This window comes from Cylas formicarius, unplaced genomic scaffold, assembly GCF_029955315.1.
Source record: "Cylas formicarius isolate icCylForm1 unplaced genomic scaffold, icCylForm1.1 PGA_scaffold_3__17_contigs__length_32017465, whole genome shotgun sequence".
Taxonomy (NCBI): Eukaryota; Metazoa; Arthropoda; class Insecta; order Coleoptera; family Brentidae; genus Cylas; species Cylas formicarius.
In genome coordinates, this window is record NW_026844326.1 from 3,313,675 (window position 1) to 3,327,176 (window position 13,502).

At 35.5% G+C, this 13,502-nt stretch overlaps 2 protein-coding genes across 12 annotated transcripts in view; one reads left to right on the forward strand and one right to left on the reverse strand.

Annotated features, from left to right (window-relative positions):
* Positions 1–13,502, forward strand: part of LOC132698999 (mucin-2-like) — a 475,159-nt gene that overhangs the window by 148,724 nt on the left and 312,933 nt on the right. The window lies entirely within an intron of this gene.
* LOC132699000 (uncharacterized) overlaps positions 1–13,502 on the reverse strand; it is a 72,551-nt gene that overhangs the window by 11,642 nt on the left and 47,407 nt on the right. For 10 of the 11 annotated variants that reach the window (XR_009618460.1, XR_009618458.1, XR_009618459.1 and 7 more), the window contains 3 exons: positions 11,935–12,134; positions 7,863–7,952; positions 7,691–7,803 (listed from right to left, as the gene is read on the reverse strand). Coding sequence is in view for 7 of the 11 variants with exons in the window: in XM_060665380.1 (XP_060521363.1) it covers positions 7,691–7,803; positions 7,863–7,952; positions 11,935–12,134 (403 nt within the window). In the remaining 4 variants the exon portion in view is untranslated. Of the gene's footprint in view, positions 1–7,690; positions 7,804–7,862; positions 7,953–11,934; positions 12,135–13,362; positions 13,420–13,502 lie in introns of those variants that run through there. The other variant, XM_060665383.1, reaches the window with a different exon arrangement.

Genomic DNA, 13,502 nt, shown 5'->3' on the forward strand with positions numbered 1-13,502 from the left:
GGGATTGTCATACGTCCGCCAGCGTATTAAAAATATGGTTTTAGGGGTTAGAAATTTTTAAGTTTCAAGAAAAAAAAACTCATGTTGAAATTTTTGTATTCGGAAGCTTCTGTTGTTTATTAATTTATAGACACTGGAAAATATAATAATAAAACATCCTACAATTGACGATACTTGTCCTCTTAAACTCGAAAAGAGCTAATTTATCTTAGAAGAGTACGTATTTTTGGTAAAATAGATATTTTTTATATTAAATATTTGACCGATCGATGTAATTCGTCAAGCAGAAACCGAGAAGAAAAGTGAGGCTTGTGCTGTTTACTGACAATCCGACCCTGCTTCGTGTACAAATGCAATGACATTTCGGCAGGGCTATAGGCTACGAAACCTTTCAAACTCGAAAAGGACGAACAAATTTTAAAGAAAAAAGGTACTTCATTTTTGGTAAAAGTAATAGATATTTTTTTTTACGCTAAATATTCCACAGATCGATGTAACTCGTCAAGCAGAAGCCGAGAAGAAAAGTGACCGGGGGTGCTGTTTGCTTACAATCCGACCCTGCTTCGTGTACAAATGCATGGCGGGGAGGCCTGAAAGTTTTCGAAACTGCGTGAGTGAAAGTCTGCGTTGGACAAATTTTGAAAATATCTTAAGGTTTAACGAATTTTGGAGAATTCGACAGAGCTACAGACTACGAAACCTTTCGAAACGAACACACGTGTCCTGTTGAACTTGAAAAAGACGAAATTATTTTTAAAAAGGTATATTGTTGCTAAATAATAGATTTTTTTTTTTAATTAAAATATTTGACAGATCATGGTAACTCGTGAAGCAACAACTCAGAATTGAATCGGCGAGTTGTGTATTTGCTGACAATCCGAGCCTGCTCCGTTTACATTTGCATAACGAGGAATCAAAAAATCAAAAAAAGGTTAACGATTTGGATCATTTTGGAAGATACATACGCCGCGCTTTTCAAAGCGGCCAGACGTGCCCTTGTCCACCTTGATAAAGGCGGAATTATTTTAGGAAAGGTATATTATTTGTAAAAAAAAAATATACAATTTTTTAAGTAACATATTTGACAGACCATGGCAACTAGTAAAGCAGAATCCGAGAATTTAATCGGCGGCTGTATGTTGACTGACAAGAATATAATTGCTGTTAATCCGGCCCTGCTTCGTGTACAAATGCATAGCGGGGAGACATGAACATTTTTCGAAATCGCGGACCTATCCTCTTGGGATTCTACGTTGGACAAATTCTGAAATATAATTGGTGAGAAAATAGTTTTTTTTTGTGTGTTAACAGTTAACAATTTTTTATTTTGGAAATAAGGGGTTTCAGTATGTACTGGTATTAGTGAATCAATTTAATGGTCTCAGCATCTCTAAACCCCCATCTTGAGACGCGTTAACGATCCGGATCGAGTTACGTCGCGTAATTATGTCACTTTTTTTAATTAAAAAAAATAAGGAGATGCACCTACCATACTTTAGAAACCCCTACTCCCCCCTTTGGAGGTGATGAAATAAGTTTTGATATGATAAGTACAAGACTTGCCTCGTTTTTTTAAGGAGGTTCAAAGCGGTGCGAGGTGACCTTTCATATATGAAACAGACCAGTCATGGGGGACACGAGATATGGAAAGTTTAAGCGTAGTCGTCGCCACATTGCTGCCAACATGGCATATATAAGGAATCACGAATCATTCAGGTAAAATTTTGAAAACACATATTTATGGCAATATAGAACCTCTCTTTTTTTAACAGGAATATTGAGACTTAGACCAGTATCTTTTTAAGTCGGCATGTGGGGTAAAGAAGACGCAGAAGCTTCAGTCGGGTACCATCGGTCACGTAGGCGATTGATATATTCCCACCATTACATATGTTGGATTGGAATTTCCCATTTGATGCTTTGACTGACTAAATGAGAAAACTTGAAGTTAAGCTATTACGGAATTCTATGGAAATATGTTTAGTAACATATTGGTGCATTACTCTGTCTTCCAGTCAGTTTCACATAAACTTTGCACGAATTATAGAAATGCCACCTACTTTTTTTGTGTTAATATTATTGAAAGTAGTAGCTGGTAGCTGTAGTCGTAAGCCCAGAGAGTCTCTGTTTTGAACATAATACACAAAATGGGGCGTTCAATAACTCTGATTGCTTAGACTGCATGGCTTTTAGAGTCGGCGTAAAGTATGGGCATATACCCGGATCAAATTCAGAACTAGAAAATCGTTGTGTCTCTGCATTAAAAATAATAGTAAAATTTATTGTAGGCACCTAGTAGAGTATCGAAAATTTCCATTTTTAGTGCCGAATTGGTTACTCCAGTAAATTCCAACTGTTCTAATTTTTTTTAAATAATTTATGATGTTAGTGAGTTTCATTTCAATTATTTGTTACTTAAATTTTCTCCGTATTAAACCTTAATTAACAATATGCTATTCGTTAACGCAGGTAGAATTAATGACGCTGACTAACCTGATTTTGTCCAGGGGGCGTAGTACGGTAGTTTGTACTGTGATGTTTGGTAGTTTGGCAGTGAGCTCTCATTTATAAAACTGGGGAATGTTTCGATATGTTCAAATCGTAAACACGTATCATTAGAATTATATTTTTAAAATATTGATTAGGACATGTACTGAGTAACTAAATGCTCTGCAAAAATATTCACACATATTGCGGAAAATGTACAAATTTATATTAGAGAAAATTAAATATTTTTAGAGGTTGGTTTTTCAAAAAGGCGGGGATTTAGTTAAAGAACAGATATAGGATACACTATCCTCAAATTGTTGAAATAGTAAAGTTGACTGCGATATCTTAAAATCATTAATAAGATAGATAAATTAATTTTGAAAATATTAAATAATAAAAACAAATAATAAAATAGCAAAGAAAATCTAAATCATCAATAAGATAGATAAATTAATTTTGTAAATATTAAACAATAAAATTATAATAGCAAAGAAAACCTACCACGGCCACGTACACATAATATGTTCGACATATGAACTTTTCCCAGATAAATAGTCAAATATTTCACGATACCTTAAAACAGAAGAATGCCGAAATATGTATGAAGTTAACGCACGGTAGATGGCTTAGTAAATTAATAATGCATATGGTTTCTAATATCCTAATTTATTAATAAAAATTTTAACCAGGTTTTTGTTTTGCAGATATTATTGGTGGTGCCAGCCAGCTTCCAGTTCCGAAAAAAGAAATCCAACACTTTTCGTCTTTATTTCTCCTGTCCTTTGTGCGCAATAGTAAAAAGTACAGTTTGTACCCGCGAGGGTAACATTCGCAGAACTATATGTTTTTAAAATAAATGTTCTGGTCAATATTCACTAGGTGGGGTTACCTTATTAAAGAAAATCTTACTCCAAGAGGGGCAGTTTACATTCGAACCGCTAGAGGGTGCAGATGGTCACGCCGAACAATATGATCAAGTCTCATTGACGCCATTGCTTTTCTTACGGGTGGGAAAATATCTGGGATTTGATTGGCTTCGCCGCCATCGCAAACTAGAGGAGGGGGATTGATTAAACCCCACATTTCTGGTTGCTTATCCAATGGGGGCCAGTTTCAAGGGATTATGGGTAAAGGGGGAGGAGCTAGAGGGTCGTGGGGAAGGAGGACACGCCCACAAAAAGGGAGAGGAGTGGGGATGGACTATAGTGTACCTTTATACTACTATTGTACTAAGTAAGAAGGAGAGTGAGGAAAAATGACTCACCAATGTAAGAAGACGATTAGTTAATTTGTTTATTAATTATATTAACTATATGCATGCGCCAATAAAAGCAAGGTAAGCTAAGCGCGGAAGGTTAAAAATATACTATGATCATTTGGCATATACCAGTTGTTGCGGATGCAAGGCAGTTAGCGTAAAACTATATTATATTTGGATGTGATTAAACCCACCGAACGCGCACACGAAAGCTCACAGTTTATAACATTATCAGCATGCCATTATATGCTTGCATTGCAAAGGAATTGAATGAATAATATAGACACAATTCAACGTCGTGCTATGGCCGGACATTCGACGGGAGAGAGAGACACTAAGGAGTACCTGTCCCGCTCCGAATATTGGAATGGATGATCGCCGCAATGTTCAACACCGGCGCTGGCAAAATAAAAGGAGAGAAGAGAAGAAATAAAAAAAACTGCAAACAGTGCAAGTCATGTCTATGTTATTTAATAAGTCGGTGTACAAGCAGCCTAATGAGGATAAGATCTCCCTAAAATGATCGGTTTTACCAGATGCAATTTGTACGCTTATATCCCACATAAAGTGGCAGAAGGGATTCACAGAACAACAAAACATAAATCCCCAGAGGGCACAAACACTAGCATTCACTCCAAGACCACACAAAATGATATCTCCAAAACGAAACCTTCACCGAATCTCCTTCGTAAACCGTAAACCCCTACCACTCTTCCGGCCAAACGTGACGATTTCCGGGAACGACCGAAGCCCAACTTACCGAAGACTATGCTAAAAATAGCTTTATCATAAAATATCGCCCAGCACTCTTGTTCCAAAATCTATTAGCAACTTTAGCAGCCCTGATCGGCACTGTACCAAAAAAAGGCCCATATTCGTCCCATTTAATCGATATAAAAGTTGGTATCGTGCAGTAGTATTCCTCTACAGAGGGCAGCACCTCCCGGGACACAAATAGGCATTGCCAACCGCGACTCGTGACAAGGGATAAGGCGATTAGGATGCCGGCCACAAATCCCTGATGGAAATAAATGGGAAGCGGCATAATTTTCAGTGGCCTCACCGCAAACCAATTAACGGTCAACCTCAAAACTCGAGCGTATGCCCACAAATATACCAAGGAAGCAACGCACCCGCGAGAGGGCAGGCCCTGCTCAGCAACATCCACTATTAAGCGAAACTCGACCATATTGGTACGTCAAATTTAAAGGGAAATGCTATTGTTTACGTTCCGGTACAAATCCACTGTCGGAAAATAGATCCTCTCCAGCCATCGACGATTACGGGAAGCAGAACATAATTAAGCTAATATTACCATGGAAATAAAAGGACACAACAATTCAGTAGCTGTATGTAAATCTGAAACTTTCGCTCTAGCAAAATTAAGGTTATATCTACTTAGTTTTAGTAAATCGGTAGAACAGGAATGTCGCGATTGGAATATCGCTTCATTGGTCGAGCCTTTAGACTCTAAAGCATGAGCTACAAGAAACAACAAAACAGGTAGGCAACTACAACTCCAGAACGCACAGCACAGGAGCATGGGATAACATTACGGAGATTTTGGAATTTTATGGCCAAAACGGGATCTAGAGCTACGAGCCACCAACACTGTTCTCTGGGCATACAACTCGAGTAAGGGAGGGCGGAACTACGCTCCGTTGGATATTTAACAACTTCAAAGACTAGGTGAATAATAACAAAGTAGAACTATTTTCTGAGTTAAAGAGAGCTCCATGTGATTGCAAGTAAGTCATCGGGCCACACAAAAGGAAACATCTTTTTAAGAAACACCTAATTTTCTGCACGCATCTTAATTTTCTCCTGGGCAATTTTTTGAATCGTAACATAATACGTTTCCCATACCTTCGGCGGTTTTCGAGAAAATAATTATTTTCTTCATTCTTCCTACCAAAACATGGCTCCAAATAGATTTTTATTACAACACTGAAGCCAGTAGAAAGTTAAAATCTTGGATATAGCTTCTAAATTAGTTCTACATTATACAGTAATTCATTCTGGTAGGCAAGCAGATGCAAAAATTGTGAAAAGTGCATTTGTACAAATGGAAAACCTTGTATATTATCACATATTCTAACAGCCAATTTGATTCACTTTGTTTAATATGCATCGACAATCCAACCATATTATAACAAGAACATGCAGACAATTTACACATGAATTTTGGTGGATCTCGAGATGCATCCATTTAAATTTCCCAAAGTTCAGAGAGTGAATTTTTGTGATAGATTCTTTGGACCGACGTAGTAAAACTTTCAGAAGACTTTTGCTTTGCCGACAAGCCTCATGACACAGAAGAAATGGAATTTCAAAGGAAATTTAGTTTAAATATATTTTGTCTGTTAAAATATAATACAGTAAGTTTTTTCATTTATTATTTAAATACCTTCAGATATTAAGAACAGTGGTTGTTAATGTTACAACTTTCATGCAGTCAGTGGTAAATGATTTTCTCGAGAATCTTTGGAACTTTGGACCTGTCGGTGCCGACTAGATGGGGCACCGACAGGCTCACTGCACTGAAGAGATGTCGCAAGAATTATACGAATTATTTAATGACCAGTTTGGTTTTGATGTTTGGGATCGTGAGATTGGCCAGCAAGATCGTCCGATCTCACGTCATTAGGTTTTTACCTACGGGTTACGTTAAAATCACGGGTCTATTTGTGACACCATTGCATAGCGAGGATTAGTTACGTTATCGGATTGTACGATACTTTGTACAATTAGATCCATAATAGATAAATAAGGCTAAAGTGTTTAAAATGCGATGGTGAATATTTCGACCATCTAATGCTAAAATTGGATTCATTTTTGCTGTCCGCAATTTTGTTTGGTTTACTTACGCATTAATACGTATTTTGTTACTGTAATACTATATTATGCAACAAGTGCGGTAAACGGCATTTGACTCACGAGTTTATTTGACACGAGCGGAGCGAGTTTTTAATAAACGAGTGAGTTAAAAATTTTACCCAACGTGTTGCATACTATACTTTTTCTACGACCGTTAGTTTTTGGGTCCATTTTCGTAAAACAACACGATTACATTCACTGACATGACCGTCAGAATTGGCAAACGTCCAAATTCAAAGCGTGGGAAATATCTCCGAAAACATCCGATTGCTCCCAAATCCGTGCGGTAAAATCTCGGAAATGTCCGAAGTGGCTCGGATTCATGGGAAACGAAACTGACTTGGTAAAGTGACACTTCCCGCATGCTAGATCGGTGGGTAATTAGGTATTTTACAGACCGGGAGTAGTTTTATATGTAATAATATTAAAAAAATCATTATTTTTAACCAACCCTGTAAAATGTACAACTAATTTTGATATTACAAAATACCTAAGCTATGTTCAAAATTTAACTTTCTAATGGCTCCAATGTTGTAGTAACAAAAATTTAATTGAAGATATGTTTATATATTATTAGCGAATCGGAAAATGCAATAACACACATGATGTCCCATTTAAAATTTCAATGTTCATGCTACTTTTTCAAAGAAGCGACAATGTCGCAGCGTTAAAGATCTATAGAGCATGGCCGCTTATGGATCCAACCAAATTTTTAGAACAATCTTATGTACCGTTCGCCGTAGACGTCTAAGGTACCATCAACAGTGAAACACCCTATACATTAAGTTACATTTTATTAGGTATATGTATCATAAACGTTATTCACACGGACACTCATTTTGGTCATAAAATTGAAAAATTCTATAATATACATAGTGTTTCATTTTTTAAAAATACAGCTTTGATACTTTTTAACACTTTTGAGACAACCTGTATGGTTTGAAAGTAATTTTGAAAAGTTGACATAATGGGACCTCGCACATCCCAGAAGTAAAATGTTTTGAAAACCTTGTATACGTTGGACAAAATATTCCGTGCCGTGAACAACCCAGAATAAAAACTTACATGATATGCGCCACAAAATTGCGATACGCAATATTCTTCTCGAAGAATTTTCGGGCACGCTTTGCGTCGCAAGCCGCTTTGTGTTGGAAGTTGTATAGGTAAAGCTTTACGATCTGGAAAGTTAAATAAAATATAACACAAATGCTCGAACAACTCGGCGTGCCGTAAATACCTGAGCTGGAAGACGCGTAAACTCCTCCTTCATTTTCCTCAACTCTTTCAATTTTACCTCCAAAGTGTCGCCGAAATCCATCATGTAAACCTTAAATAAAAACAAGTTTCTGCCATACATTTATAATAAAGAGAGATGGTATTGTTTCCATTTTAACGCGTACCTCCTATTTGGGCGTTGGTTTATTTACGCATTTGATGAGAAATAAAGTCTTCTCTTGTCAATTGATAAAGTTCAACGGTATCTTAAGGCGGAATAAGACTCCCATTACTAAAGTTTAAAGCTTAGGCCGTGTTAGGAATTAAAAAAAATAAAGATTTGCTTTTATTTTATTGCAGTTGAAATTTAACCTTCTAAATATTTTTAAATGACTACTTTTTGGATTCCTCCCGCGGCAGTTGTTGACAAATCAAACTTGCTGATGTTTTGCCAAATATCCTGTTGGCTTCTTCAGAGCTTTACTCAAACTGATTAATTAATCAAATTTCTTTGAAAAATTAACACGCCTTTCTGGAGAGAACATAGTCTCAAAGTCATAAAGTTAGAAGATTACCGACTGAAACTGGTAAGATTTTTCTGTACACTAACTTTTTTGTTACGTTGTAGAGACCATAACGTTATCTCTATTTTTCTTAAAATATCCCCCCATGTCAGAACCTCATCTGTTTATAAAATTCTTCAAAAATCTAGTTTCGCTTTACTTCAAGAAAGAATTCAGAAAGAAAGAAATAGACAATAAGACTCTTCTGTCTCTACATCTTGAAATTGCTTCCATCTTGTTTTCATCCGAGTTTGATACTCTTTCAAACATGATTCATGACAAAGTTGAAAATCTTCGTTTATCTTCTACCCAGAATCACAATCAAAAATTTGAAAAACGCGTCAACACTACTGGAACATCAAACGTTGCACACTATGGTAAATGTCACTTTCTGAAATGAAAAAATCAGTTCTCCCTAAACAGAAAATCATGTTAAATGTCGAGTCTATCCTAAACAAATTGCCATCTCAAACAGCTGATGATATCTGCCCTTCTCTAATAATTATACAATTCCATCACAAAATACACTTCACCACAACCTTCTAAAAACAATGAGTCCTTTCACCAATATGGAAATCAGTCATCCGATACAATGCTCATGCCTCCTTTAGCTCCGTCCCCTCAAACAATATATAACAGGTACAGAGTAGAGTGCGAACCAGTTTCAGTTAAGTTCTGAAAAAGCCCACAAGATGATTGGCGAAACGTCAGCAAGTTTGATTTACTTATTTTTTCTCGTTTATTCTAAAAAAATATCTAATGTATCAACAAATTCTAATTTCTAAATTTGAATAGATTTGATTATAATCGTTACAAATTTCATTCGGTAGTTTGAAGGTTTTTTGTAGCAGATACAGTTGTAGTTTCCGTTTTAATTTTTCAAAAATACAAAATATTGGAAAATGTTGATGATAATCACCTAGTGCTGCTGTAGGAACATGTTAGGTCTCTAACATTATATGTAAATTAGGTCTGCCGCCTTGGGAGGTTAATCATCAAAAATAAAAAATATGACGCAAAATAATATTTTTCTAATTATACACCGATCTAGCGTGCGCGAAACGTCAGATTACCACGCGAGTTTCTTGCCCCACGGATCCGAACCACTTCGGACATTTACCTTTTCGGAGATTTTACCGCACGGCTTTAATTTTGACGTTTGCCAATTCTGACGGCCATGTTAGTGAATGTATTCGTCTTGTTTTGCAAAAATGTACCCAAAAACTAACTTATAGTATGCAATACGTTTGGTAAACTTTTTAAGTCACTCGTTTATTAAACACCCGCTCCGCTCGTGCCAAATAAACTTGTGACCGTTTACCGCACTTGTTGCATAATATACTATTTTAAATATTACTATTCCAAAGATTGATAGACCATTTATGTTTACAGCAATAATTGCCTGTCAAAACTTTTTTTGTTTGTCTGGTGAGAACACAGTGCGGTAAATGGCATTTGACTCGCGTGTTTATTTGACACGAGCGGAACGAGTGTTTAATAAATGAATGACTTAAAAAGTTTACCGAACGTGTTGCATACTATACTTTTTCTACGACCGTTAGTTTTTGGGTACATTCTTGCAAAGCAACATGAATACATTCACTGATATGACCGTCAGAATTGACAAACTTCAAAATTGAAGGCGTACGAAATATCTCCGAAAACATCCGATTGCTCCCAAACCCATGCGGTGGCTCGGATCCGTGGGAACCGAAACTGTCGTGGTAAAGTAACGCTTCCCGCACGCTAATTCGGTGTGTAATTAGGCATTTTACAGATGTGAGTAGAAAAAATCTATGAAAACATCTCAAACCCTTGCGGTAATATCCCGGAAATGTCCGAAGTGGATCGGATCCGTTGCGCACGAAATTTACGTGGTAAAGTAACACTTTCCGCTCGCTAGATCATGATTATGTGAAACATAATTTAAAAGCATTTTTTATAGTCTATCCAAACATTAAAATATTTTACTCCCAATATCCAGCTTTTTATATTTGCGCGAATTTCTCAGAGAGCAGATTTAAATTTTTAACCGATTTATCCGAACCTGCCTCCCCATCCTTACATTAGTAGACGCACTATATCTCGTTTCACTGCGTTATTTATACAATTTAAAAAAAAAGTACAATCTTCTAAATATATTATTTAAAATAAACATATATTTGGCATTTTAGAACATATTCTATTCTATCTTGTTTAACAATTGACGTATTATCATTCATTATTTTATTACAAAAAATAACGAATGAAATACAAAAAATTATAAGTTTTACAAAAACTGGTTAAATTTATCTCCACCAGCTGCCATACAATTTTTGCATGACTTACGAATAATGTAACGTCTAGAATGTAGAATCCAGAATTCGGTGGCATACCCAGATGTTTCTATGAAGTAGTTTTCGAGATACAAACGAAATATTTTATTTTAAATTAAACATATTTATTAAAAAATCGGTTAAGCACTTTGTACGCTTTCTAAAAATACAGACAAGCATTTTTTGAAATAGAAGCAGGACTAATTGTCCTCATAAATTCCCAAAAAATAATTTGAAAATTATGCTAAAACTGGTATGCTACTGCTTAAATCTTACGTCATACATACAGCTAAAGCGCCAAATTTTCAAAAAAAAAATTTTTTTCTCCAAAGAGCTCAAGAGTTCAAATATTTGAAAAAATGCTGCAACTAAAATATTACATAGTATACGTGGTAGTATCTAATTCGGGAAAACTTCGTAAAATTACTTCCAGGATTAATAAAACCATTTTAAAAATATCGAAACTCCCCGAAAATCATCCAGGCAAACTAAAAACGAAACATGGAACAGTTGTCAAAAAAAAGCGCTTCCCTCAAAGAAGAATAGAAAGGCCCGAATGGAGTGACCCAGTGCTCAGCTGTCTTTCTCAAGAGAATAATGGAATACACTCGCATGATGTCAGCAAAATTTGCCTGTTTGGATCTAATGGCAGACAATATCTAAGAAGACTGATAGGAACATAATGGTCTGGGTCTCGATTTCAATACAAGGATATATTGCAAAATATAATGCTACCGTTTGTCGAAGAAGAGCTGCCATTGATATGGCTATTTCAAATATGCATCCAAGTTAGTGAAAGAATGAGTTTAAAGAAAAAATCATAGGTGTAATTGAATGACCATCCCAATCGCCAAATCTGAACCCTATTGAACGTCTTTGTGATGTTTTGGATTGGCGTATTCGAATCCATTCCAATGTTAAAAGTCAATAGGTCGCAAATTCCACAAAAGTTGGGTCTCTATGCCTACAAGATGCCACGTTGTCTTAGATACTCGATACTTTTATACTTATATAATAATATATCATATTTTATTGAAATATTTTTCATCGAATAATACAAGTTTGGGTTTTAATGAATATTATAATTAAGTAACCGGTGGGTGATTCGGAAGCATTTGCGACTACTTATGGCTTTGTTAGAGCGTTAAGGACCGAAAGAAAAAAAAATAGTTTCGGAAACGTTATGTTAAGTGGAAATGTGTTGCTTTTGCTATACCTTCACGGATATCACGTCACCGATTTCGTTCTTCTTCGAGTCACTGACCACGCCCCTCATCCATGTTTTCGTGAAATGGTACGCTACGACCATTTCACCGATCGCCGGCCACACCTTCAGCGGTTCGTACGTGCTTGTCACTTTCGCGTGGTTCATCGCCGCCACCAAATCTCTGAGCTCCTTGTCCATCACTATACCGCCTACGGAGAAACAAAACAATATTATTATTAAAATCCTAACTAGTATTTTCCACAGCTTAAGGTTTTGTTATAAGGGGACACTTATACGGAGTTTATAAGACACCTTAAGGAAAGTCAACATGTTACATAACATTACTGTTTACTATTTATAACTCTTTTTGTAGTCTTCCTGCCTCAGTTGTTAATGAATTAAACTTTTCACCAGTGGTTATCCTGCAGGTTTCCTCAGTTTGCTGGTTTGTATTTCCTAACGTACAAGTGAATTTAACCCACTCACAAACTTGTATAATATCTGCTTTCAATACTTTGCAATTACAATGTGTCACGGTTGAAACCAATCTCAACAACAAATCTCGCGCATACGCATGCTGAATGGATTTTCTCACGTTACTTCATAAGTTATTAGTAGCATTAGGCAGAGCATCTACACGGAAAAAAGTTTTTTAGCTTCAATCCAAAACGAAATTTCTGATTCATATTTTTACTGAATTTTAAACTGAGAATATCCAATTCTTACCAGCAATCTCAAAAGAAAGCATTTAATATTTAATTGAAGTCTGTCAAAATCTCAAATTGACTAAATTATCAATATTTTATCGTAAGTTAATATTTTCTCAACTGTCTTTATGTAAAAAAAAACTAGTTTCATTTTTTAATTAAGTTCTTGAATTTCTAAATTTCAATCATTTTTAATATAGAACATAATTATTTGTATCTAAATCTTGGAGACCAAATTCTTTAAAGTGGGAATAAATTTCGTTGTGTTATAAAGACAAAGATATACTCAACAAAACAAATTTTCACAGGAAAATGCCCTGTTCACAGCAACCATAGCATAGCATAGCAATCATAAGACTACGCATTGTCAACAATTGAGATTGAAAGATGATAAGTTATATTCAATAACATTAATACTTAAATTAAGGATATCAGACCTCTAATTTAAAAAATGATATGAGCAGAGCAGCAGACCAATTGGGCGCGCCTTAGGTTAACTTATATATAGTTGTTTGTATTTTTGTTCTTTGTATTTTTGAAAACGATGATTGAATTGCTGATTGGCAGGGCAATTTCGAGATCTATAGTAGAAAATTTTATCGGTAATTATATATCTATATCTATATCTATAGTATACAGTAAACCGTTTAAAGTTTCTCTTCCATATTTTATAACACGCAAGTACATTTATATTATTATTTCAATAGCTGAAAAATCACTTGCTACCTACCTATTTAGCGTGAACAAATTCAAGTCGACACCATTGCTTCTTCAGGTTTTATTGAAGCTATAATTGAAACAATAATTGAACATCGCGTTTCCGATTTATTAAAAAAAAACTTTAAATGCGTTTTTGTGTATCATATTCGA